Source organism: Sorex araneus, chromosome 2 (genome assembly GCF_027595985.1).
Source record: "Sorex araneus isolate mSorAra2 chromosome 2, mSorAra2.pri, whole genome shotgun sequence".
Taxonomy (NCBI): domain Eukaryota; kingdom Metazoa; phylum Chordata; class Mammalia; order Eulipotyphla; family Soricidae; genus Sorex; species Sorex araneus.
Window position 1 is genome coordinate 292023471 of NC_073303.1, and position 27154 is coordinate 292050624.

The 27154-nt window shown below is 45.8% G+C and overlaps 1 protein-coding gene across 5 annotated transcripts in view; it reads left to right on the top strand.

The window, feature by feature from the left end:
- The window catches only part of DGKG (diacylglycerol kinase gamma), a 242530-nt gene that overhangs the window by 167389 nt on the left and 47987 nt on the right, over positions 1–27154 (top strand). For all 5 annotated transcript variants that reach the window (XR_008628503.1, XR_008628504.1, XM_055126218.1 and 2 more), the window contains one exon: positions 13738–13915. Coding sequence is in view for 3 of the 5 variants with exons in the window: in XM_055126218.1 (XP_054982193.1) it covers positions 13738–13915 (178 nt within the window). In the remaining 2 variants the exon portion in view is untranslated. The remainder of the gene's footprint in view (positions 1–13737; positions 13916–27154) is intronic.

Below are 27154 nucleotides of genomic sequence, written 5' to 3' on the forward strand. Positions count from 1 at the left end.
CAAGACCCGAATGGGGCCTTCGAGAGCTGCTTCCAGCTCCTCAACCCTTCCTTGTTCCCTTCCTCAACCCAGACCAAGGCTCCAGCATCCTCACTGACCTCCCTCTCCGGACTCTCACTGCTCTGTTTGCCTGTCCATCTGCCGATCCACTGCTCAGTGCTCCCACGTCAGTCTCGTCCTGCTTTCTCCTTCTAAGGGTGCTAACCACTTGCCCTGATTATAAAAGAAGTCCAAATTCTTAGTAGACATAATAAACTATAAAAGGGCTGAAAAGGACAAAGAACCCACAAGTTATTCCATCAGGGATCGGCACTGTTGGCCTTGGTTCAAGCCTATAATTATATTAACCCTTGTTTCTCATAAATCGGGTCTTTGGACCCTAATGATACTTCGACCTTCTAAAAAAAATCTTTATTTTTATTTCATCTTATTTTTAAATTTTATTTTAGTGCCAGGGATAAAGTGTAAAGTATACAGAATCCACTTTATACTGAGTCACATCCTGGACCCTATTCGTCATAAACAGAATATCTCTCTCTCTCTCTCTCTCTCTCTCTCTCTCTCTCTCTCTCTCTCTCTCTCTCTTTCTGCTATTCACTGATCACAGCTTTCCTTTACAGATTCCTAAAAATCTGTGAGGCAGCCCTCTATGAGGACACTTTCTGTTAATGTTCTCTCATGAAATCCCATTGTCTGCTTGAAGTTTCTGACATATAACTTTTTATCTCTCTGCAATGACCCTCTTTTTTATTTTTCACAAATGTGCACTCTGATTTGTTTGGTTTTTTTTTTCTTCAATCATCCATATGCTTTTATTTTCTTGTTCTTTTCCATTTCCTTTGTTCTTGGTGAATTGCTTTGATTTTCTTTGTCTTCAGATTCCTGGCTATACAAACTTTGTCTTTCAAGGACTTTAGAGTAACTTGTAAGGACTAGTTCTTTTCACATCAAGGAGATAAGCAGTATATTGACTAGACAGTTCCAGGGAGGAATCAGGAGACCTAGGTTGGGGTCACATGACTCAGTGTGCCAGGTTAGAAGACACTCTCATGACAGATTCCTTGAAGATTCTCTGGACTAACCTCTGCCCCGGCAAACTTACCTTCTCTACCACCTACATCTCTTAGTAAAAGAATAACTTCCCCAAGCAATAACCTCAAACATTTTAAGTCATGTTTTTTGGTTTGGTTTGGTTTGGTTTGGGGGAGGGTGTTACTATGAGATATTGTGGAAAAACATATTTTTTATCATAGAATTAATACATTAATTCTCTGGAATTAATCATTCCAAAGTCTGCCATTATTTTTCAGACTCTTCAAAGAGCTCCTAGTCTTCATCTCCACATTCAGGGGACTCAGGGCTCTTGAGGAAGAGAACCAATTTTATTTTTTGCTTTACAGATGAAGAATAATAGATACAGATAAGTCTTGTTGGGTAAAGCAGAGAGGTCTTTATATCTGCACCTTATTCGGTGAGACCATAAACTTGTTTATCCAAACCTTCTATAGAAGAGGAATTGAGAAAGCAGAATAACTGACTCTTTTTCGGAGGACCTCTAATCTAACAAGGGGTGAGCTAAACGCCACAGTCACACACCCATGTTATTTGTAGATACAGACTTAGATCTGTTCAGGATGAACTCATTGTTAATGACAGAAGCCACTTTCTTTACCATGTAGCAAGCTCTGATCTGGCACCATTGTGCCCTCCTGGCATAGCAACAAGAGGGAGGTTGAAAAAGGAAGAAAATGTTTTCTGCCCAGGGGATGTTCTTAAGCAGATTGTACATACATTGTTTTATTTAATCCTGTTAGCATCTCAGCGTGGTCTGTATTATTCCAATTATTTACACAAAGAAACTAAGTCTCATAAAGATGTGTAAGTACTCCCAGTGCAGAGTCATTTCAAACCTGCCATCCCAGGCCCACCTGCCTCCCCGCAAGCCCCGGAGGAGCTGGCCACTGCACGTAGTCTCTGCTCTCCACCTAATGCTGTTACAACTAATAGACACATGTGTCTACTTAATTAGCAGCAGGGCTCCCATTAGGGACTTGGCATGTCTGTTAGGCAGTCTGCTGTCTGAAGCAAGGACTATTTCATCCATTCTGTATCCCTAGGCCTTGCAGGATGCCAGAAATGAATAGTAATTTATTGATTGTAAAATTGAACCAAAGTGTGGAAAATCCCATAATTAGTGAGAACACCAAGACAAATTACCATTCAGCAAGCCTCAAGCCATACCTCTTTTTGTGGAAAGCCACCAGAATGGAAGGGACCCTTTGAGTTCCATCTGTACCACCAAGGGATCAGTGGTAAAGCTGGCGGCTTGGCACCCAGGTCTTCTCCTAATGGTTCAGTGAGTGGGCAGACCTCCCACACATCTCTGAGCTGGTTCAGGGGCCTTTGAAAGTGGCAGAGGGTCTGGACAACTGTGAATCCAGCACAGGAAATGCCAGAGTTCTCCCACCTCTTTCCCACCAAAGAACGTGAAGACAGTGAGTGGGCAGAGCCCATATGGCAGCGAAGGTGCCGGGTGGGTAGGGTGTCCGAGGTAGTGACCCTGAACAGCAGAAGCGAGGGTCTCTATTCCTGTCTCGCAGCCTGGAAACCTCCCTGCCACTGAGCCCAGCCTGGCCCTCAGGCCCGCAGCCCTGCTCTGTCTGCAGGCAGGCTCCCCTCCTCGGGAAGCCCTGTCCACCCTGTGGGCCTGAGCTCTGGGGATAGACAGCAAAGCCTATTAATCTGCATCCAGAGCAGGAATGCCTTAACACACCCAGAGTGTTCAACGCAGGGAGGGTGGAGCAGTGGGTAGGAAATGATTTTACCCTCTATCCAACGCTGGGGCAACCCACCACCACAAGCTCTGAGAAACAGCAGTTTTGTTTTGGAAACTGGCACCCAGGCTCACTCCTGGAAATGAATTGGGTTCCCCCACTCTCCCCAGCTGCGACGGTCTACTTCCAGCCTCCCTGCCAGCACCCCCTTCCAGCTGCCCCTCTCAAAGGCACCATTGTGCCCGCTTGGCATGGCAACAGAGGAGGGCTGAAGAGGAAGAAAACATTTTCTACCCATGGGATGTTTCTTAAGCAGGTTGTGTGTACATGGCTTCAATGCCGCATTCCTTGAGCCCACACAAACCCGCCAGGACCCCCTCATCCCTGTCCCAGATGGCAGCCACTCTCCAGTATAACTCGCCCGCAATGGCACGTTGTCAAAAAGTGCAGCGCACACAGCTGGTGGGCAAAGCCAGTGGCGGGGGGGGGGGGGGGGGGTCGGGATGACACTTTTCAGTACAGAACTCGAGCCTGCCAAAGCAACACTACAGGAAGACTCTGGGTTTGAACTGAGAGAGGATTTAGCCTTATTTGTTACTCAATGATTTGATCTGGCACATTCTGGTAAGGAACATCTGGCCACCACCTCCTCCTGACATGGTTAAGGAGACCACTGCTTTTCAAGAAGCCTGTTATATTGCTGGACAGCTCTGACTTTCCAGAATTATTCCTCATGTCAAACAAAGACCTGGGTCCCATTCATCACTTGTAGGCATTCCCCTGAGGGCACTTAGCACAGTGCTTGGAAAGGAGAGAGGCAGCACAGTGCATGGGGGATGCAGAACTGACTATCCCTTCCACTGATGCTATTTCCACCCTCTGGAGACACAGGGAAAAGTGTTCTCACTCCTTCCTAGGGCTGAAGATCCATATTTCGTGTCTGCTATTGATCTTCACTGAGCTAAACCTCCCATGCTCTTGTATGATTCGATGTATAGACATTGACTCTTATGACCACTCTATTTTTTTTGGGGGGGATAGCTTACATGGTTTTCAGTGTCCTCTTTTAAATGAACATTTGCATCCCTTGTACCTAGACAAAAGGTGTTTAAATAGGTACCAGACTGAGAGGCATCAGGCTCTGTTAATTGAACCGTCTTCTTGGTCACATGGTTTATATCTCATGCCAGACACCTACAGGCTCATGGAAACTACCATGAACTGGGATACCTTTGGAAAGGACTTATCCTGGGTTTCACTGAGTCAGTGTCACCTCACCTATAAATATGTAACAAATACCAACACTGCAGGGCTGTAAGAATTAGATGGGGGCACTGGAGCAATAGCACAGCGGGTAGGGCATTAGCCTTGCACTCGGCCAACCCAGGTTCGATTCCCAGCATCCCATATGGTCCCCTGAGCACTGCCAGGACTAATTCCTGAGTGCAGAGCCAGGAGTAACCCCTGTGCATCTCCAGATGTGACCCAAAAAAAAATAATAAAAAAGAATTAGATGGAACACCTATGAGCTGAATGATTCATAATAGGTACACAATAAATTGTATATATTGACATCATCATTTAACATTTGTGTATTGGTGTTGGGATAGAACTGTGTATAAGAGAAATCAGCTCTTCAAATGAAGTAAAGCAACCCTTTGGAACACAGAGTAAGCCACTGTCCTATAAGATTAATCGATAGACCAGGTCCTTTTTTCTTTTGTGATATAGATAACAATGGGCTGTCTCTTCAATAAATCTGTCATCACATGTCAACACCATTCAGTTTATTGCCTTTTCTTCCCTCAAGATACACATCAGATTCTTGACACTGCCTCTAATTCTCTAGGAAGTACAGACATTGTTTGTCCTGGCTGCTTTTCTTTTCATCCCAGTGGATTTCTCTCTTCTGGCCATCGGCCCTGCAGATATGCAGATACCCACTTCCTTCCCCGTGGTATGCTTGGAGCCAACTTGCTGGCTGGCTCATCTCTTCCCAACTCTGCTTTTGATGATGTCACATTAGTAGCTTGGAATTGGCATCGTGGGTGTATTTACACCAGGGAGCTGCTGCTTCTCTTTCTTTACCCCACCCCACCCCCCGCCTGAGATTCTGATGTTGAACACCAGCAGCACACCAGCCTCTAGCATTGATCTGGTGTATCTTGAAGACAAGGACTGTATTTCATTACTGCTCCATCCCCAGGTTCTAGCCCAGGGTGAGCATCATTCTTGATGGATGAATGAAAGTCATCCTGGGTTGGGGCCAGCCAACCCAACCCTCTTTTCTGTCAGTGACTCTCCTCTTTCTAAAATAAAGGGGACTTTGGATTTGAGCTCAAGTTTTCCTATAGTCTAACATTCATTCCAGTCACTAATAGAATCTACCTCCTGCCTACCAAGCAGAAGTGATTCCACTGTAAATAAGCAATGACTATCTCATTCGTCCCTGGCACGTATAGGGTCCATGTAAGGGTGGTGTACTGTTAATTTGATGGTGGTATATTGGTGCCTTCAGCATCTTGTTCACTCAGAAAAAAGGGAAAACATCTTGGTCTAGTCATCTGCCCCCTCTACCCTTGAGTGTATATCTGAGATTCGGGCCACCCTCCTCTTCGGTCTACCTGCCTCCCCACCCCTCAGCACCCCTATGTGCAGATGTGTAGAAGTGTATGTGCAGATGCCCTATACCTCTTTCATAGCCCTCTCTCTTTCTTCCCACTGTAACAGAAATACTATTTTCCCTAGACATTATTCAGAATTTCTCTCCTTCCTTCTTCAATGGAGCCACCTGACATCCACTTTCCTCACCCACTGGGAAAGGAAGGGATTCCAATGTCATGCCCAGATTAGTATCCCACCACTACTTCCTGCTTCTTCCCTTCCACTCCATTTTTCATCCTAGACATTGCCAACTTTCTTGTCCCTCTGTGCATGTTTCCTACAAGGAGCCACTGGGTCTCTGCCTCAGACATTCATGACAATTTTTTTCTTCAACCGCATGATCCTTTTAGATCCTGTCTTCCCTCTTCAGACTCACAATCAGGTGGTTGGTTATTCTTGACTCTGTTCCCATAGTACCGCCTGTGCTCACCTTAGTTTAGCCTTTGCTCTTGCTCTGCAATTAAAGAAGATCATTTACCAACTCTAGGCTTCATTGTTCTCCTTGGTAATTAGGAGTGATCTCTGTGTTCCATCCGGCTTTACCATTCTAACGTTCTGTGCTTTGGCCCTAATTCAGCTACTAAATGCCTCTTTGCAAAATCTCTCATGACCTTTTGGTTGCCAATCCAAATCACCAAAGGCCTAATTCCAGATCAGCTTACTGTGATGAGTGTGACATTTGGACCATTCTTTTCACCTCTTTAACCTTTCATCTATAAAATGAAGTGATTGGACAGAATCACCTTTCAGGACTTTTGATGGTTGTTCCATGAGAACATAAATGCAAAAGATAAAGGAGAAAGATCCTTTTTGGAGAGTGGAGAGGGAAGTATTCACAGAAAAAAAAAAAAGAGCATGTATAGTGATTTCGGGATAAAACACAAGAAAGATGTTGTCAACTGTCTTTTTTTTTTTTCCAGCTTTTTGGGTCACACCCGGAGATGCTCAGGGGTCACTCCTGGCTCTGCACTCAGGAATTACCCCAGGCGGTGCTCAGGGGACCATATGGGATACTGGGAATTGAACCTGGGTCCGCCGCGTACAAGGCAAACACCCTACCCACTTGTGCTATCACTCCAGCCCCAAGAAAGATGTTGTCAAAAGTATCCTGACACTAGGGAACTTTGAAATGAAAACAAGGATCATCATCTACCAATTAAGGATGTCATAAAAAATGATCATGTTAATAACACCAGAACCCACTGACCAATCTAAACATAGTAAAAAAGAAACCAAACTGGGCCAAAGAGATAGCACAGTGGATAGGGTGTTTATTTGCCTTGCATGAAGCTGACCTGGGTTTGATCGTTGGCATCGCATATAGTCCCCTGAGTACCACCAGGAGTAATTCCTGAGTACAGAGACAGGAGTTACCCCTGAGCATCACCGGCAAATACTCAAAAAGAAAAAAAAAAGATACTAAACTATGCACTGCCTAAGAGATGCAGTAGGAATCTTCCTAAAGTGTCAATCCAGGTTCTAACCAAGCCTCTAGATGTGTAGGGAAGGGACCAATTTAGTGAAAATTTCAGAACGAGACTGGGAATATGCTTGAAGAACATCTCAGGATTAGGGATGTGGTTTAGCCTTAAAGAAGGGGCCTAGAGAATGGGCCTTCTATGTCAAAGGCCCTGGGTTCAATCAGCATTGCAAAAGCAAAACCGAACAAAATACCTCAAAGATGTAATCAGCAAAATTAGAACTTTGGGAAGAATAAAGGCTTTCCATCTCAAAGTGTGGGCCATTAACTAATTGCATCTGGATCACCTGGGAAGCTGTACTGGTGGAACCATTTCCTTCAATATTATCTTAAAATTTGAGCGAAAATGGACAGGGAAGTTATAATCAAGAGATTATAACCTGAGAGACATCTCAAAGCCAAATTCAGTCAGTAAAACTTTAGGACAAATCAATTGTTTTTTTTTAATGAGGCTAATAAGAAAACATGAACTATTAGGATCAGAGAGATATTATAGGTTAGCCACTTGCCTTGCATACGGCTGACCAGGGATTGATCCATCAACACCTCATTTGATTCCCTAAGCACCACCAGGGGTCATTCCTGAGCACAGAGCACAGAGTCCAGGAATACCCCGAGTACCAGCACCAAGTGTGTTCCTCCACACAGAGAGGGGGCGCGTGGGGGAGAGAGAGAGAGAGAGAGAGAGAGAGAGAGAGAGAGAGAGAGAGAGAGAGTATGAACAATGAATGCATGCTCGTTGATATTTAATCTTTTGGTTATATTTTTAAGAATAATAATAGTGTTGGGATGCTTCTGTTTTTAAGAGTCTTTTAACCTTTTTTTTTTTTTGCTTTTTGGGTCACACCCAGCGATGCTCAGGAGTTACTCCTGGCTCTGCACTCAGGAATTACTCTTGGCGGTGCTTGGGGGCACCATATGGGATGCCGGGGATCGAACCTGGGTCAGCCGCGTGCAAGGCAAATGCCCTACCATTCTGTGCTGTCGCTCCGGCCCCAAAGTCTTTTAACCTTTTTAACATGAAATGTTATCAAGGATATCAAATATCAAGGATCCTTTGTGAAAGGGTTTGGCCATAGATGTTGGATGAATTGGGATAGAGTTGGAACACAACTGGCTGTGAATTGCTCAGTACTGAAGCCGAAATTCAGGGAACATGAAATTTATTTGTCTTTCTACTTTCCTGTATATTTGAAGTGCTAGTAAAAAAAAAAAAAAAAAAAAAAAAAAAAAAAAAGGCCTGTGGTACTGGTGTGAAATGCTTGAAGAACCATTGTGACCAAGAAGGATTCATTAAGATAGAAGAATCAAGTGGAAGGGGCTGGAGCAATAGCACAGCGGGTAGGGCGTTTGCCTTGCACGCGGCCGACCCGGGTTCGATTCCCAGCATCCCATATGGTCCCCTGAGTACCGCCAGGAGTGAAGGAGTGATTCCTGAGTGCAGAGCCAGGAGTAACCCCTGTGCAGAGCCAGGTGTGACCTAAAAAGCAAATAAATAAATAAATAATAATTAAAAAAAAAAAAAGAAAAGTAGAAGGAAGTTCCTCTCAACCCCCACAGAAAAAGACACATCTAAACTGTGAGAAGGCAACCCCCAGCCCTGGGGATTACATCTTGGATGTGGTCTCGCAGGAGAGAAATTCTTCCAGGGAGCAGAACTGAGCCTATGGGAGGAGAAAAACATCGTCTGCATTCTAACCCAGAGAAAAACCAGCGTAATAGGCTGCATCGCGAATGGAGGTTAGAAGAAGGGAGAATTTCCTAGTTGCTAAAAATTGAAACAGGTCATCACATAAATTATGGGATCTCCTTCTCAGAGGACCTTTAGAAATAGGACTGACAGCTGAAATGAAAGCCCAGTGGGGAGATGGTTCAGATCCCCCGCCTTTTCCAGGTCACCAGGCCCGGGAGGCTGCAGGAGGCTGGACCGGTACTGAGACTCTTCCTCTACCTCCTCCTCTTCCTCTTCCTCCTCCTTTCTCCTCCCCCCCTCCTCTTGTTCCTCCTTCTCCTCCTCCTCTTCCTCCTTCTCTTCTTCCTTCTGTTCTTCCTCCTTCTCCTCCTCTTGCTTCTCCTCTCTTTCTCTCCTCTTAGTCTTTTATTAGTAATAGAAGTGGTTGTACTTATAACAATAACATTAAACAAATATGTTACTTAGGCCAAAAAAAAAATTTTTTTTTGGAATAGTCAAGACAAGGAGAATATATAGAGAAAGGGTCAGGGACATAAGGAAAACTTGTGTTTAACGACTCACACAATCACAACCATTAAAAAAATATATATATTTGTAGGGGACCAGTTCTGTCCCGAATGACAGACATCCGAGCGCCAAGGTGGTGGAGGAGGGACGGGAGGAATACGAATTGCCACGTGCGTTTCATCTGCACAGATATATTTCGGGCTGGGGCGGGGGGCGGGGGTGTGGGGTCCCGAGCCCTGTGCCCGGCTCCCTGCGCCTTCAGACCAACCCACCGTCCGGGCGCAGAAGGGAACCGGACTCTGGGCTCTGTCCCCGGGATGCGGGTTGGCGCCGCGGGGCTAACGTGGGTGCGGCGCCCCCTCCCACCCCGGTGCTGGCGCGCATCCTGGGCACCCGCGTCGGCCGTGCGCGCGCTCGTGCCCCAGCGCGGCCGGGTTAGAGAAATATTACGGTTCCCAGAGCAGCGCTGCCGAAGGGAGGGGTTGTGGGGGGCTCAAGGTGTGCACTGGGACCGCCGCCCTGCATCCCCGCCCCTCCAGCCCTCCCCCACCCCTCCGCCGGCCTCGCTGGAGTCTGGGGAGGGGCGGGTGACGTCATGGAACGTTTGGAGCCTTTGGCTCAGCCCGGGAGCGGCCCGGAGCCCGTGTTCCGTTTAAGACGGCAGCATGACGGTCTACCGCTCTGGGCTCCACTGTTCCAAGTCCCCTAATACCGACTCTCCAAGTCTCCGGAGGTCTTAGCCGAAGGAAGGTCTTAGCTGAAGGAAATCAGTGTTGTCCCAGCTAGGCCCAGAACCGCGCAGAACGGGCGTGCCCGCCGGGCCTGACCCTGGCTGGCGGGGTGAAGCCTACGGGCCAGAGGCAGGGCAGGTAGAGGGGATGTGATGTCCGGCATTGGGCTCGTGGCCCAAGGACTGAGGAACTGGGATCAGAATGCAGGATGTTCTGCCCCACCTCCAGGTTTTGTTTTGGTTTTTTTTTTGGGGGGGCGGGGGGTGTCACACCCAGCGATGCTCAGGGATTATTCCTGGCTCTGCACTCACAAATCACTCCTGGCGATGCTTGGGGGACCATATAGGATGCCGGGGATGGAACCCAGGTCGGCTGCGTGCAAGGCAAACGCCCTACCCGCTGTGCTATCACTCCAGCCCCACCCACCTCGGGTTTTACTGGCTCAGGGAATTTAAGGATCACACAGTGACAGAGGGGCAAGTGACAGAGCCAAGTATAAACCCGGCTCTCTCTGTCTGGTGCACCCCAAGGCTAGGGACGGCTACATCCGGCCTCCTGCTGTGTCCAGGCTCCTCCCCCGCTCCTCTATTCCATTTTCCATCCTTGGCCTAGGTGACGAGATCATGGCAGAAGGTAGGATGGTTGATTAGAGTGAAGGGTGAGAACGGTGCTTCCAGAGAGGTGAAGGGCCAATAGCCAATAGCCCTCCTAGCTGGTTCTGACCGGAGATGGGGGGCGGGGAAAGTGCAGGAGGGAAGGAAGGGGAATTTGTGGAATACTCTGCCAAGGATGATCCAGTGATGGGGGCAGACTTCCCACCCCCACTTCCCAACCAAGCTGGCGCAAGGTCAAGATAGAACGATCCTAAGATCCAACACTGCCGTGCCAGGCACTGCTCTAAGTACTCTAGAAGATAAAGTAGTGATGGGAGATTTCAATTATTCAGACAACAGCTGGAAGCTTAATTTTATTCTAAGTGTAGCATCAGCAAAAGTTCCCTTTGCCTCAGAGGCTTTCGTCTCCAGGGTAGGACGGAGCTCTGCGGAGTGCCTGGGTGTGCCTGCTGCTCTGTCAGTTTGTCAGGTGGTGGCAGGTCACGGGGCCACCCTCCAGCTCCTTAATCCCTATGAGCTCAGACCTCCCTCGTTGCCGCTTGTCTGAGAACTGCAAGAGAATATGAGGGAGGGAGGCTCTCACGCCCTGTGAGCTGCTGGCATTATTTTATGACCACTCCAAAGGGAGAGGGATTGTGTTCAACCACGAGTATGTTGAGGTGACCTAGAAGTAACCACAAGCAAGAGGAACTGTGTTGCCCAGGAGGTGATTCAGATACAAGAAGATGCCAGGCACGGTGGCAAGCAGTGTGCTCCTTTCAGAGGGTCTGGACAAGAGAACAGTCTCAACAGTGAGATTTTAGCCTAAATCTTTAACTAAAGGATGGACGGAAGGAAAATCATCCTAATAAATTTCAAACAATTCAATCATCCTATTGAAAAGAGAAAAGAAGGAAGGTTTACAAGATTTTTTTTTTCCATGAGACTATCACAGAGCTGGTAGCTAAACCGCTTGCTTTCAGGGGATGTCAGAACAGATACACAAAGGCAGGAGGTGGGCTTGTAACCAGCTGTGAGTATACAAAGGCAGCTTGGACCTGTAAATCTGGCGTCTGGCAATCTCAAAGCCAGGCATGTGTGGTATGCTAGGACTTTGCCTTTCTGAATAGTTTTCTCTTTTCCAGAAAGGGTGGCCCAGACTGAAAATATGGATGACCAGATACTAAATGTAGGTACCAGGGTCTCAGGTAAGGACCTAACTGGTCCTGGACAATGCGCACATTTGAAGTCACTTTGCTGGACAAATCTATAGATATCATTCAAGGGCTATTTTTGATAAAGCCTGATGACAGAGATGATCCCATCTAGTGAGAGGCAAACAGATGGATTTTTTTTATTTTAAACAATGGAAGGTGGGGAATATGTTCTGGGAACCAAAGACAAATACAGTAAATACTCAACCTTGGCAAGATTCTGGAATAAAAATTAATAAATGATTTGCTCTTTATAGATATTAATGACTAAGTATTTGTTCTATTCTTTGATGATAGATTTGTTCTATTCTTTGGTGATTATTTAGGAAATTTTATTTGATCCTAGTCCAGTACCTTATGTTTTCGTGGAGAGAACGCAGGACTGGAGTACAGAGACTGGAGTCCATTAGTCCTCACCATTAAGTTAGGTGACCATAACAAGTGCCTTTACTTTGTTGGGCCTCATTGGTGAAAGATGGGCCTATTCTCTTAGTTCCCTCTTACCTCTAGGTGTTGTGAATCCACACTATCATAGAAAATGGGCTGGAAACAGCCAAAAAAGAATGTGCAGCCTAGATAAGGCTGCCACCCCCCCCCCCACAGAGTGGTTAATGCACAATGTTTGCTGTGCATTAACTAAGGAGAGGGCTACCCACAAAGAGGGCTCAGTCCCCTTCATTTGTCCTTTATGGATGTATATTAGTGACTTGTTCTCCAAATGATAAAACCATAAAATAAAGCTTGAAAATAAACTGGATGGACTAGAGGAGGCTTGGGTTGAAAGCTGGATGCAATTACTTGACATCAGTATAAAGCAGTACGTCTACATAATAGAATCGACAACATACCTGCACAAGTTCAGAATAGTGAAGGCTTGGCTGATAACAATGAATGACCTTGAAATGAGTGGATTTTTGTTTGGTGCTTTGATTTTTCCTGTCTCATGGTAAACGTGTGATAGAATATGGGTTTTGCAGTCAGTTCCCCAAGTTCCAATCCCTGCTCTGTTATTTATCCGCTGACTTAGCTCACCTCCCTGAGTCAAGCTTTTTCCTTCTGTAAATGAAGTAAACTACCCACAACCTTGAAGAACAAGGAGCAGAGCTAGGAATACATTTCTTGCTGTGTTGGTAAGCATTATGCCAAAGTGGGCCGACTTAATAGATAGATGAGACAGACAAATTCAAGCCTTCTGGCCTTTTGTTCTTGGTGCGAATGTGGGTGGTAGAGATTGGATAAGGAAATTCTGCGCTCTCAGCAAGCACATATGCCAAAATTGCACTTATGATACAGATACGGGAGACAGGCAAATCCTGAAAGCCATCCAAATTTTCTTCTTGTACTTCTCCCAAAAGGGATGAAATAAGGCAGCAAAAAGAAAACTTTTCTGTCATTTGTTGAGAATCTACTATGTGTAAGATTCTGAATTCAATATCCCACCCAAATTCATGATGGTTAAGAATGGGAAGAATTGATGATAATGATATTGGACTGGATCACAATCTTGCGTCTGTCTTTTGAATCAATCATCCCTTAAAGACATTCTAGATTAGAGATGCACAGGGGTCACTCCTTGCTCTGCACTCAGGAACCACCCCCTGGCGGTGCTCAGGGGACCATATGGGATGCTGGGAATCAAACCCAGGTTGACCGCATGCAAACACCCTACCCTCTGTGCTATCACTCCAGCCCCTGGAAATCTATCTTAAGTGAATAAAAAGTGTCCCCAGTAGTACACCACAATACTACTAATCCCCACCTCCCATACACCTTTCCCTTATCATTCCAACCACTCTGTGGTGATAGTATCATCTATTTTGGGAAAACATTCTAGACCTGTAGAGGGCTCTTAAAGGCTTATGTTTTCTTCACGGATTTGGCCAGATTGGATTTTTCCCATCTTCCTGCAGTGGTTGAAGCACTAGGCCAGAGCAACTTTGCCCAAAATTCAGCTTCGAACAGGGCCAACAGATGGCTGAAGGTCTGTCACCTCTTTTATAAGAGCCCCCTCACCCAACCCATCACATGTACCATGGCTGTACTGAAGACACTAACTAATAATCTTTCTCTTTGCCCACCAGTGTGATGGGGTTGGAGTGGACTTGAGCAATATATTCCTTGAAGGCATTGCCATTCTCAACATCCCCAGCATGTATGGTGGCACCAACCTCTGGGGAGAAACCAAGAAGAACAGAACTGTGATTCGGGAAAGCAGGAAGGTCGTCACTGATCCCAAGGAACTGAAATTCTGTGTCCAAGGTAAGCCAACCAAGAAGATAATAACTGTAGATCAGTGTCCCAACTGACTGAATGTGATACTCATGGGTCTCGTAGAAAACTATATAGGGGTCTCTAGAGTAGGGTCTAGAAGACCTGACAGGCTGACAAGGACCCAGAGCTCTGGGGATGTACCAATTCATCATCCCTAATGGAAAAGCTTATACATTAATTGAAAAGAGAAAATTATCCATGAGATCTAACTGATAGCCAGAAGATAAACCATGAGACTCCAGGCATTAAATGCTGTCAGGGGGGCTGGAGCGATAGCGCAACAGGTAGGTCATTTGCCTTGCACGCGGCCGACCCAGGTTCAATTCCCAGCATCCCATATGGTCCCCTGAGCACTGCCAGGAGTAATTCTTGAGTGCATGAGCCAGGAGTAACCCCTGTGCATAGCCGGGTGTGACCCAAAAAGAAAAAAAAATTCTGTCAGGGTTACCAGTGTTCTCCATAAAGTAAGTCCAACAGTCAATTCTCAACCTTGACCTTAATTAACCTATCAGGAACATTTGACCCAACTGATTACTCCTTCTTTCTGAAAACTTTTCAATGGACTTCTAAGACTTTACACATTCCTGGTTTTCCTCCTGCCCCACTAGTTCCTCTTTCTCAAACTCTTTTGCAGATTCCTGATCTTTTCTCTAACCCTCAAATGTTAGGGGGGGTTCCCCAAGCAGAGTTCTCATTCTTTTCTGTTTCTACTCACTCTCTCAATGATCTCATCCAGTGGTGAGACTTTATTTAAATGCCACGTGAATGCCAATGACTCAGCAGGTCCAAAACTGAACCTGATGTCCCTCCCCCAAACCTCTCCACCCACAGCCTTCTCTGTCTCCGTTGATAATAACTCCAACCTGCCATTTGCTCAAGCCAAAACATTTGGCACCATCCTTGGCTCTTCCTTTTTCTCACATCTCCCATCCGATCCATCAAGAAATCTGTTAGCTGTACTTTAAAAAAAATCCAAGAACCAACACTTTTTACCCCTGTATTCCTGCCACCGAGGCCTGAGTCATTTTCTGTTCCTAGAGTACCACAGATCCTCCCAACAAGAGTCCATATTTCTACCCCTGTCCCACACAGTATTTTGTCATCACTACATCAGAGAACCTTGGGAGAAGTGTTAGATTATGCCACTTTCCTGTTCAACATACTGCAGTGGCTCAGAGAAAAAGTCAAAAGACTTTTATGTGACCCAGAGAAGAGCCGTGGATGGTCTGGCCTCCCGTTCCCTCCAAAATTTCATTTTCTGCTACTCAGTCTTCATTCTCTATTCATCTACCACTGTGTTATCCTCTAACACAGCAGATTCTTCTAGGAATGGCCTATTCTTTTAGCCTGGGACATCTGGATGGTGTGCCTTACAGGCCCTCAGCTAGGCCTTTCCCCTTTAATCCAACACAATTTAAGACAATTAAGATACAGTGTAAGAGTCCCCTTAAACAGAATTCTTTACTGCCCTTTGCCAATCAATTTTACCATGAATCAAATAGAACTTAATGTTCCCAGCAGCTCTGATTCCTCTGAGAATGGATAAAGGTGTCTAATGATTCTCAAGTCTTCTCAAAGAACTGGTGAATTGGGGGAAGAAAAACCAAGTGTACAGGATCGACAAAGATACCACAGCAGGAGCCAGAAAATTGGAATTGAGTCCAAGTCCTGCTACTTATTAGTGCCTCCATTTTCTTTGCTATAAAACCAGGGAGATAATACAGGAGTTAATGTGCTTGCCTTGTATGTAGCTGATCTGGGTTAGATTGTTGGCACCATCCCCTGAGACCTGCCAGGAGTGAGCCCTGAGTGCAAAAAAAGTTTTTTTTTTAAATAACACACACACACACACACACACACACACACACACACACACACACTTGTATGAGAAAAACTCTGATAGCTGAATGAATGAGGCTGAACCAGATAATTGGTTCTCAAACCAGGCATACTCCTTGAAAAATGAAGATTTCTGGGCCACAGCCTAGATCTGTCTAATCGGTCTCTGGAACGCTTTCTGAGAATCTAAATTTGTAATGATCTCTCTAGACAACTCCAGTGGATTGCTGGGTTTGAGAACCCTTGACACAGACAGGTGTTCCTGAATCTGGGTCTGTTCTTTGATCACCCAAGCTGTTAGTACTAAGGTTCACTGTGGTCCTGCCAGGAGAAGGAAATAAAACTTGGGCGAGCTTCAAAGAGAGAGTTTGCTTGCTTACTATGTACTAGCAAAGCCATTTACTAGAGCATCGCATTGTTATATTCCAAGGTGAAGTCAACAGTCATTTGCGTACCTCTGTTCTTTAAGAGAAGACTCAGAAATTCTTATTTCTCTGTTGTCCTTTAAAGTTCCCTTTATTTCACACAGTAAACTTTTCAATTTTTATAAATTATTAAATTGAATAATAATGTCTTCCTACTTCCTTGCTTGGTGGGGGAAGTTGTGGGTGCTAGCAGAGGGTGGGAGAAGCTTTGGAGGTTATAGAAAGTTCCTGCAAACTTTCCCACCCTGATGCTCTGACCTCAGCTCCCACGCTGGCATTCAGCCTCAGCTGAACTGGTCCCCTCCCCAACCTGGGGAAGTTTTCTGCTGAGGACATGTTCTGCTTAGGATTCAAGAGCAGACTACAGCTTCCTCTGACATGTCTGGGCGTATCTCTTCCCCTTCTCCAAGCAAGAGAAATGTGACTGGTGATTGTTTTTTCATTATCATGCATAGGAACTTTCTTCCTCCAAATCCCCCTTTCCCAACCCCTCAGAATGTGCTTGCAGTGCTAAAAATGAAGTTACTTCCTGTTCTTTACATGAGGACATGAACTGATCAGAGCAGGGGCTGAGGTGAGGGCCCTGGACTCTGGGCTTTCTAGAGACACCAACACTGAGCTTTCCCTTTTGAAAGCACCATGAGCCCATTTAAGCGGAGATGTTGATGGAGAAAAAGAGAAAAAGGAAAACGATGTTAGTGGAAGAGCATTGACCCTAATTCAGAAACCTAGATTTTAATCTAGACTCCACCTCTCGCTAATGTGTTCAAGTTCTTTCATCTTCTTGGGATTCGGCTTTTCGTCTTCTGTAAATAGGGAAGTTCAACAATTATATAGGTTCCTTGTGGTCCTACAAAATCAGAACACAGGACTGGAGAGATAATATGCAGATTAAAGTGCTTGCCTTGTGTGGGACCAACCCTAGGGTGATCCCCAACATCAAATATGGTCCCTGGAGCATCACCAGGAGTGATCCCTGAATACTACCAGGTGTGATTCAAATCTGCCCTCCACTACACCACATATACACACACACACACACACACACACACACACACACACACACACACACACACACACACGGACCTAGTCATACTTAGTATTGGTGGATTTATTTTTTCTTGAACTGCATTGGCAACATTTTCCTTCTTCCAGTATGTCTTTTCTTACGTTCTTATGGACCTGTGGCTGAGGTGCCTGAAGAGGCAGAGATCTCTCTTTATCGACTCTTCATCTATTGGGATTCTTTATTCCTTGGCAATTTCACTTATTTGGAAGTGAGGAAAAAGTGGTGAGGGAATATTGGGGTTTTTATTTGGGGGGTCACACCTGGCGATGCGCAGGGGTTACTCCTGGCTCTGCACTCAGGAATTACTCCTGGCAGTGCTCAGGGGATCACATGGGATGCTGGGATTGGAACCTGGGTCAGTCGTGTGCAAAGCAAATGCCCTACCCGCTGTGCTATTGCTCCAGCCCCTAGGGAGGGAATATTGGGAGGAAAAGAGGTTATTGCAGGAAATTCTAGAAGAAATAGCAAGCAAAAGCATTTCTGTCAAAGTAGGATCAGCTTTCCCCTGTGGAAAGGCAATGAAAGGAGACCTCACCAGGAACATGGAAGGAGCTCTACAAAGCAACTGTGATGAAAAAGTGATAAGGGACACAGGAAAAAGTGCCCAGGCTTACAGTGAATGACCTGAGTTTTAAAGTTCAACTGTACACTTTCTAGTTTATAAACTTGGGAAGTGACTCAACTTCCCTGAGGCTCCCCTTCCTCATCTGAAGAATGAGGAGAATAATGTCTAGCTTTATTGGAAGGTGAAAAATGTAAAAGTGCCGGATAGACAATATCTAACATTATCTTTTTAAGTTTTTCCTTCACCTTCAATTCTTATGTATGGAATTCCTTATTATGAAGTTCTTATCTTTAGCATTGCCATCTACAAGAAAGAGAAAACCCACTCCACGCTTCAGCCCAGCCTCTGTCCTAGTACTCTAAACCTCCACCTTCAAAGGAGACTTGTACCTATTGTCACCTTTCTCAGACCTTCTAGCTTTGTGGATTGAGGGTGGGTGTGTTTGGCCTGGATGCATTTGCCAGTGAGTGCTTGCTCAGTTGCTCTGAGTACCAGGCTACCCTTTGTATTCCCAGGGTAGTTAATCCCAAAATAAAAATTTGTTACATAAAATTTGTTACCACATGTAAGCATTTGTTTTTTTTTCCATTTCTGTCACATGATAGTAGTGAGGTAATCTCATGTTTATATTTCATTTTGACTTGCAAATAATTTTGCATCTATTAATTGAACGAAATTCTGACCAAAAGCCCCCAGTAAAGTTATGCCTACTTCTTTCATTTCCTTGTTTCATAGTGGGGAAAGGGAGATAAGAGACCTAAAAAAGAGTAAGATTCATACAACTTATGTCTAGTGTTGGCATTAGAAGAAACTCCATGATTCCTAGCCTAGATCCAAGTAGCTAGGGTCCAACAGGAAAATTTGTTTGAGGAGCTACTATGTGTATGGCAAGTCCCTAAAAAAAAAAAAAAACAGAAACATTTATGAGCCAAACTAAGAAAACACTGTATGCACAATTTATTGAAATTCTACTCCTTCTCAAGATTATCTTCTTCCTAGAGCCTGTAGGGACCCCTCTAAAAGTGAACCCAGCCTCTGAATTCTAGGGCCTTAATTTGTCCTCTGCCTAGCAGTATCTTGATTCAGGGTTGTTCTGTATGAGAGGCATATAGATTTGCATATAGTCCTCCTGCCGTACCTGCAAAGTAGGGACTATGTATTTTTCATCTTTGAATTCCCATAAAATCTCACATTGTGCTCCAGAAACATTGATTGGAAGGAGCATGAGAGAGAAAAGGAATCTTGCCTTTGTTCTGGCAGCTCAGTGAGCATCTCGTTGTGGAACTAGACAAAGTAGGAACTTTGTGAAAAAATCTTGACAGGAAAAAATCTTATAAGTGAATGTATAAATCTGAGAACTTCATTTCATGAAGCCATAGAAAGTTACTTAACAAGAAAGATAGGGCAGTTGTCTTCAGATAAGTCATTCAGATATAATGACTTGGTCAAGTCAATCTAAAGTAAGAATTTAACATCAAACACAATGTTCAAAAACCCATGTGTTCTCACTACCAACCATGCTGTCTCAGACTATTCCAAGACTCCATTCAACTCTTTCCAACTGGAAACAGTTCTAGTCTTTCTGCCTCGGCACTCACTCTGTTGAATGCTCAAGATCATCCATGTAGCAGACCGTCCTCTCTTAGTAGAGTACCTGGAACATGGCAAGCACTTGATCAATAACAATCAGAATTATTGTCAAGTGGAAAGTGGAACGTGGCCAGAGTTTAGTCTATAGTAAGGAAGGAGCGAAAGTTAGAAATTCACTCCCTTCTGCTTCAGGTACTGGGTCAAGATGAAAACTTTTAATCACCTGTGACTCTTGAGCTCTAATTTCAGGATTAGTTGCTGGCACCCTGCTTAAGTGTGTTGGTTCTGCTGGAACTTTCTGCTCAGTGAGTCGAGGAGAGCATAGTTGGTGCCAAGTGTTGAATCCAAGTGCATAGCACCAAGATCATGCCCGTCAGCTAGGAGAAAAACTCCCTTCTGAAAGAAATTCTGCCATTGTTTTCCTCTGGCCCCATCTGAGATACAAGCCTTCCTGCGGGTTTTTTCCATCGCCCACTGAGCCTCCACTCTGCCCCAGTACCACCTTCAGTGTGGTGCCAGCAGCATTCTTCAGGCTGAGTCACCACACTCTCTGTTTACCTGACACGAAAGCAGCATTCACCCTGTGATTTCTTAGCCTTGGATGCACATGGGGTCATCTAAACAGAGAAGACAAAAATCTCCCCCGCCCCCAGACTTGTACTAGGACCAAATTTTTGTGATTCCTGGAATCACAAAGGCCGCACACACTAGACACTGTTGGTGGAAGGACACTGAATGACTTTCCCAAGAGTGAATTTTTTGGTTAGTTATTCAGCATGAACCAAACACCTACCAAGTGCCAGTCAGGGTACAAAAACAAAGTTCCTATAACACCTACAAAATGGGAGAGACTAGTCTCAAATACTTCGCAGACAGGCATACAATTAGGAAGCATGATTGCCTGCAAAGACGTAGAGTTGCTTGGTTACCCAACACTCCGGAAAGGACAACCAAACTGTGTAAGGCTCACAACCTCCTCCCACACACACCCTAGCTTGGTACTCAAATCAGCAGAGTAGACACTCACTGGCAAATATTAGCTCTCATCAGATCTGCTGCCCAGCTGCCAAGCTCGTGCCTGCAAAGGGAAAGTTCTCCTACTTCCAGGTCAGTTGACTGCTTTTTAGGGGACACCTGTGGTTCCAGCCTGCTTCTGCACGACATTCACGTGAGTCCCACAAGGCAGATGGACCATGCTCTGAATCCCAAAGCCAGAGAATGGAATTCCATCCAGCCGCCTCTCAGATCGACACTCCTAGTTGAGAAGTAAGAACGTTCATGGAAAGAACAAAATAATCGTGAGCACACAATTTATTTGTCTGGGCTCACTTTCCACTTGTGTGACATTCTCACAGAAAGTGGCCAGTTGGCCTCAGAAGCTGCCCAGGGTTCACAGTGTTCACCCTTGGTAGAAACTTGACCAAAAAGACAGTCCTAAAATGTTGACCAGTGAGGGGCCAGAGCAATAGCACAGCGGGTAGGGCATTTGCCTTGCACGCGGCCGACCCGGGTTCGATCCCCGGCATCCCATATGGTCCCCCAAGCACTGCCAGGAATAATTCCTGAGTGCAAAACCAGGAGTAACCCCTGAGCATCGCTGGGTGTGACCCAAAAAAAAAAGCAAAAAAAATGTTGACCAGTGAAAGCACTTCCAGTGCTACAGTGATGATCGATTGTTCATCAATTTGCTTGAGTGGGCACCAGTAACGTCTCCATTGTGAGACTTGTTGTTACTATTTTTGGCATATCAAATACATCACGGGTAGCTTGCCAGGCTCTGCCGTGCGGGTGGGATACTCTCGGTAGCTTATCAGGCTCTTCGAGAGGGATGGAGGAATTGAACCTGGGTCGGCCACGTGCAAGGCAAATGCCTTCTGTGCTATTACTCCAGTCCGGGAGTTACCTTGACCACGTATAAATCATTTATGTGATTGCAGCCCTCCAAGAGAGAAATAACTTTTCACAGGAAATCACAATGTTGCCATTCAGTCCTATAAGAGCCCCCTCTCCCTGAGAAGCAGCATGCCCCAAAGTACCTTCCTAAAGTACCTTTACTTTTCTTCCTCTCATTCCCTGCCCTGCCTTGGTTTTGGCACCACCACAGCTGGCTCATGGAACTCCCCCTTAATTTTTTTTTTTTTTTGGTTTTCTTTGGTCACACCCAGCGATGCTCAGGGGTTACTCCTGGCTCTACACTCAGGAAATATTCCTGGCAGTGCTTGGGGGACCATATGGGATGCCTGGGATCAAACCCGGGTTGGCCACACCCTATTTGCTATACTATCGCTCTGGCCCCACCTTTAGTTATTTATTTAGGTGGCATCTCACTCACCCAACCATGAGCACCTCAGGGAGTTCCAGCTGTCTCTGTAGCTGGCACAGTCTCTGATACTACAAAGGAGCTAGTTACTATCACTGCATGGAGAGCACCCACAGAGGGCCCATGGACCTGTGCATTTGGGAATGGTGTTTGACTTGGTCCCTCAGCAAAAAGGAAAGGGTATGTGTGAATGATGCTGGTGTAAATATCAGCCTGAACAGGAGCCCCCTGCAAGCCCCTGCTTCCCCTTCTGCTCCTCTCCACCCCCCACCCCAGGCAGCCTGTGTCTGTCAGGTGCCTGTGGCATCAGGCAGGGCTGCTCGCTGGACCCCACAGGTATGACCAGGTATGTGTTTGCAGCTTCCAAATGAAGGCTACACAGCTGTTTCTGTAGACACTGATACTTTCCAGATGGTACTGTTCTCCCAAAATTCTCCTAGAAATCTATAGACCATTTAGGGGCTGGCATGATTGTACAGCAGGTAGGGCATTTGCCTTGTATGCACCCAACCTAGATTCAATCCCCGGCTCCCTTTATGTTCCCCACATCAGCCAGGAGTGATCCCTGAGCACAGAGCCAGGAGTAAGCACTGAACACTACTGGGTACAGTACACACACACACACACCACCACTACCACCACCAGCACCACCACCACCACAAAAAAGTTACAGACCAGTTAGTCCTCTTGATTTGGAAAATGAAAATTAATGAAGTGAAGTAGTTTAGTCAAAACCAGACTAAAATGCATACGTAGGCCAGCCCTCCTAGTCCACTAGAGCAGAACTTAACAAACTCCCCAGGAAGTAACTGTGAGACTTTGTAGGTCATGAAGTCTCTGATGAGACTACTCTACTGTCCACTTGGCTCTACTTAAGTCATAGATAGTGCATAAGCTGGTGGATTGGGCTGTTCCACAGAGTTTTATTTCCCAAGCAAGCAGCCACTGTAGTTGGCCCTCGGGCCATGTTGACTGATTCCCAACATGAGAACCTCATGCCGCCCAGAACCCCAACACTGATACCAGTTGGGAGTGTGGTAGAAATTCACAGTCCTGCCGCTCGCCACTGAGATGTGATCCGCAGGTGCACGAGCATGACTCCAGAGGCCAGCTAAACTACTTTTGGTATGGGCAGCTCCTTACAGAATGTCTCCAGACTGAGAAATAAGCCACGGCCCCATGCCTGTCCAGGAGGGGAAAGGTATTTCTCTCTCTCTCTCTCTCTCTCTCTCTCTCTCTCTCTCTCTCTCTCTCTCTCTCTCTCTCTCTCTCTCTCTCTCTCTCTCTCTCTCTCTCTCTCTCTCTCTCTCTCTCTCTCTCTCTCTCTCTCTCTCTCTCTCTCTCTCTCTCTCTCTCTCTCTCTCTCTCTCAGATGAGAGTTACAAGCTTGCAATGATCCAATATCTGGAAGAAATTTCCCTGGACTTAGTTGCTAAAATACAGAAATCCAAAATCACATGGCCACTATTGCGGCCGCGCAACCTCATATCTCTTCACAACAGGTCTGACTCTAGTGGGGTACTCCTAACAGTGATAGTGAGGTTTTTGTTGAAATATTGAATGTAACCAAAGTAAAGTGAAATTTATCAGTTGCGGGGCGGGGTGGGGTGGAATAGGAGGTATACTGGGTTTTTGATGTTTTTTGTTTTTTTGTTTTATTTTTTTTATTTGGTGGTGGAATATGGGCACTGGTGAAGGGATGGTTGTTTTAGCATGTATAACTGAGACTTAAATCTGAAAGCATTGTAATTTTCCACACGGCGATTCAATAAAATAAAAAATAAATAAGTCACAAAAGAAGAAAGAAAAAGAAATTCACAGTCCCAGACAGCCCTGCTAGGGATGGATCTGCGTTTGCACGAGACCCCAGGGGCAGCCTACTGAAGCTTGAGAAGTTTTGCTCTAGCAAGCCAGCTTGTCTCCTAGAGAAGAGAGGAGTGAAGCCCGGAAAGGTTAACTGACCTGCCCGAGGTTACGAAAATTAGTGAATCTGGGACATGAGCCCAAGTCCTCGGGCTTCAAATATGGAATTCTTCTTACACATACCGCCCCACCCCTACCCTCCATTTCCCCACCTCTGGCTGGTCACTGCCTAATCGGAAATTCAGAAAAGCCATCTTCCTTTGCAGACTCATGAATCAAGAGGATTACACCTGGGGCTGGAGTGATAGCATAGCGGGTAGGGCGTTTGCCTTGCACATGGCTGACCCGGGTTCGAATCCCAGCATCCCATATGGTCCCCTGAGCACCGCCAGGGGTGATTCCTGAGTGCAGAGCCAGGAGTAACCCCTGTGCATCACCAGGTGTGACCCAAAAACCAAAAAAAAAAAAAAAGAGGGTTACTCCTTTGACCTTGTCTCCTTCCCCACCTCACCCCTGCCCCCCTTTCCATGACTCCAGCACTGTCTAGCAAGATAGAAATGTGTCCCTGGAGGAGACTGTGTATCCACAGATGAGAGACAGACCTGTGCCTGTCTCCCAAGAAACAAGCCTAACTCCAAAGAGATAGGCCCAGCCTTTTCCAAAGAAATTAACTCTGACTTCATTCCTGCCTTTGGAGGTTTGCTTCTCAAAATCGAACCACGGGGCTGAGCCAAGGAACCCTTCACTTTTCACCTGCACAAGAAACTTCTCACAGGGCTCTTTGGCAATCCCAGACGCATTAGATATCTCCTGAGGCTTGCCCCTTCTCGGCCCGACAGCAGCCAGCGTTCCCTGGAGTAGTTCTTCAGCTAGTCAGCGTTGGGTGTCTCTTAAGACATAGTCAGAGTGCATGCTGGCTACATCCTGCTCAGTCGGAGTACGGTTCTTGATTTGTTTCTAATTTGTATAAGAAGTGTTTCATCTTCTTAATTAATCGATGAATATGAATTGGGCTGATTTACTGAGCACTTATCTCTGGGTCAATCCTGTTACATATTTCATTCTCTAATGCATTGTGTCGCTGAGGACATTGGAGCTAATGGGGTTAAGTGACTGACCCAGGAACACACAGACAATACACCATGGAGCCTGGACTCAGACCTATATTTGTGCCTACAGTGCTCCAAGTGCTATAGAGAAGATACAAGCATTGGTGTGATATGATCCAGCCTTCTAATAGTTAACAGTCTGCACCTAGGAAATTTATGTAGAAGAGTCATGTTAAAACAGGCATACAAGGCAAACACCATGGAGTGGCAGAGATAAAGCATGAGAAGAGTATGCGAGATATTAAAAAGGTCCTGAGGCAGGGCTGGAGCATAGCACAGAGGGTAGGGCATTTGCCTTGCATGCGGCCGACCCAGGTCCGATTCCCAGCATCCCATATGGTCCCCTGAGCACCGCCAGGAGTAATTCCTGAGTGCATGAGCCAGGAGTAACCCCTGTGCATCGCCGGGTGTGACCCAACAAGAAAAAAAAAAAGAAAAAGGTCCTGAGGCATTTAACCCAGTTCCCCAGCACTATAGCACTGTGGAACTGAATAAGTAGTAGACAGATGAATGAATGGACAAGATGACAAGATGGAATATGTGCTTATACTGGAAGCAGAAAAGCATTTGAAAAGATAGTGAATGAGAGAAGAAGATGGGGACCAGAGCTCTAGCTCAAAGAAGTAACATAAGTGAATTCTGAAAAAAATGTTGTGTCATGTTACCTAGCTAGTAAATGAACGTTTGAAAATAGAAAGAAAAAGATCTGGGTGGTTTTAATTTTTTTCTTCTGGGTTTTGGGGAAGCAGTGCTGGGGTCAGGGGTCAGGGTTCATTGCTGGGATCCAAGATGTGGGGTTGCTCAGCCCAAAGACCACCAGGGCTTCCCCAGCCATGCTCAGAGGAGATGAAAGTTTCTTGGGAGCAGAGGCAGGCAGGAGTTGGTGCAGTTTGCAGTAGGGGAGAGGCAGGCACTGGCCAATGGGAAGCGAATGCAGAATGCAGTTTGGACTGGGAGTCAACAATCGCAAATGAGGAATGGGGAAATGCCAACGGGAAATGGGGGAGAGGACAGGGGGCATTGCCACATGGAAGCCCACAAGCCACAGTGCTGAGTCCCAGTTCTTCTAGGTCCAAACTCAGCTCTTCCTCTCTGCCTAGCACCCAAGCCCTCCCCTCGGGGCCTGTGTTAGCAGAGGGGTGCTTAAGTAGGGCCCTCAGTGTTTCCCAGGCACCTTTTTTCAAGCCAACTCAGCCAACATTTGTTAGGAACCAGTTTGAATTCAGCACTAGATACCAGAAATATCTTACATTCATCATTTCACTTTAATTCCCTCCAGCACCCTCGAGGGAACCTTTATAATTAGGAAAATGAGGTCCGGGGAGGTTAATTGACCTGTCCAAGGCCATGCTAATTGGTGGATCTGGGACTTAGATCTCCATCATGTATTCTTCCTCCACCCCTCCTGCTCACATCCTCCCTGCTCTGGCCAATCCTGACCCCACCTGCTCACCTCATCCTCTAGCCCCGCCCTCTGGGGCAGACGGATGATGTTGCCTCCCGCTCCCTGGCATGAGTTTGATCTGTAACCTCTCATCTGAGCCTACATGGACCATTGGACAGGCCTCAAATGACATTCCAGGCTTACCACCATCAGCTTTGTGACATTAAGCAAGTTTCTCTACCTCTCTGTACCTCATTTTTTGGTGTCACTATTTTTTTGTGTGTGTCTATTTATTTTTCTGTCTAGGGACAGTAGTTTCTAACAGAGTTGCCAGAAGGATTCAGAGCGATCTGTCAAAGTCTGACTGAGAATCTACCCGGAAGCAGATTATCCCCTTCCTGTCTTCATGGGGACATTCTGGTCAAGACTTGCCAGTGCTTCACATCTCTGTGAAGCTCCGCATTGGCAGTTGATGTCACCTGTCTGACCCTCTTTCCAGGACATTCTTTTAAAAAATGACTTTATTATTTATTTGGGAGAGGGTTGGGCACAATAGTTTACAATGGTTCTCAGTAGAGTTTCCGTATGTGAATTATTCCAGGCCTGCACCCTCCATTCAGGTGTCTGCTTTCCTCACCATTGTTAGTGTCCCTCACCACCCCCACTTCCATGGTAAGCTTCCTACTGAAGATAAACTCTCAGTTTCTGCTGCCTTTGGGTGTTTGTTATTCCTTTATTCTGTTTCTTCGTATCCCACACATGAGAGAAAAGATTTTGTATCTGTCCCTCTCCTTCTGACTGTCTTCATTCACTGTGGTACTCTACAGCTCCATCCATAGGGCTGCAATTGTCATGATTTCATGTTATCTTCTAGCTGGGTAGTATTCTATTGTGCATATGCACCAGTTTCTTTATCCAGTCATCTGTTCTTGGACTCTTGGGTTGTTCCCAGATTTTAGCTTTGTGGTTAGTGCTGTCATGAACATTAGGGTGCATATGTCTTTCCCAAATTGAGTTTTTGGACCCTTGGTGCAGATGCCAGGAAGTGAGATTGCCGGATCAC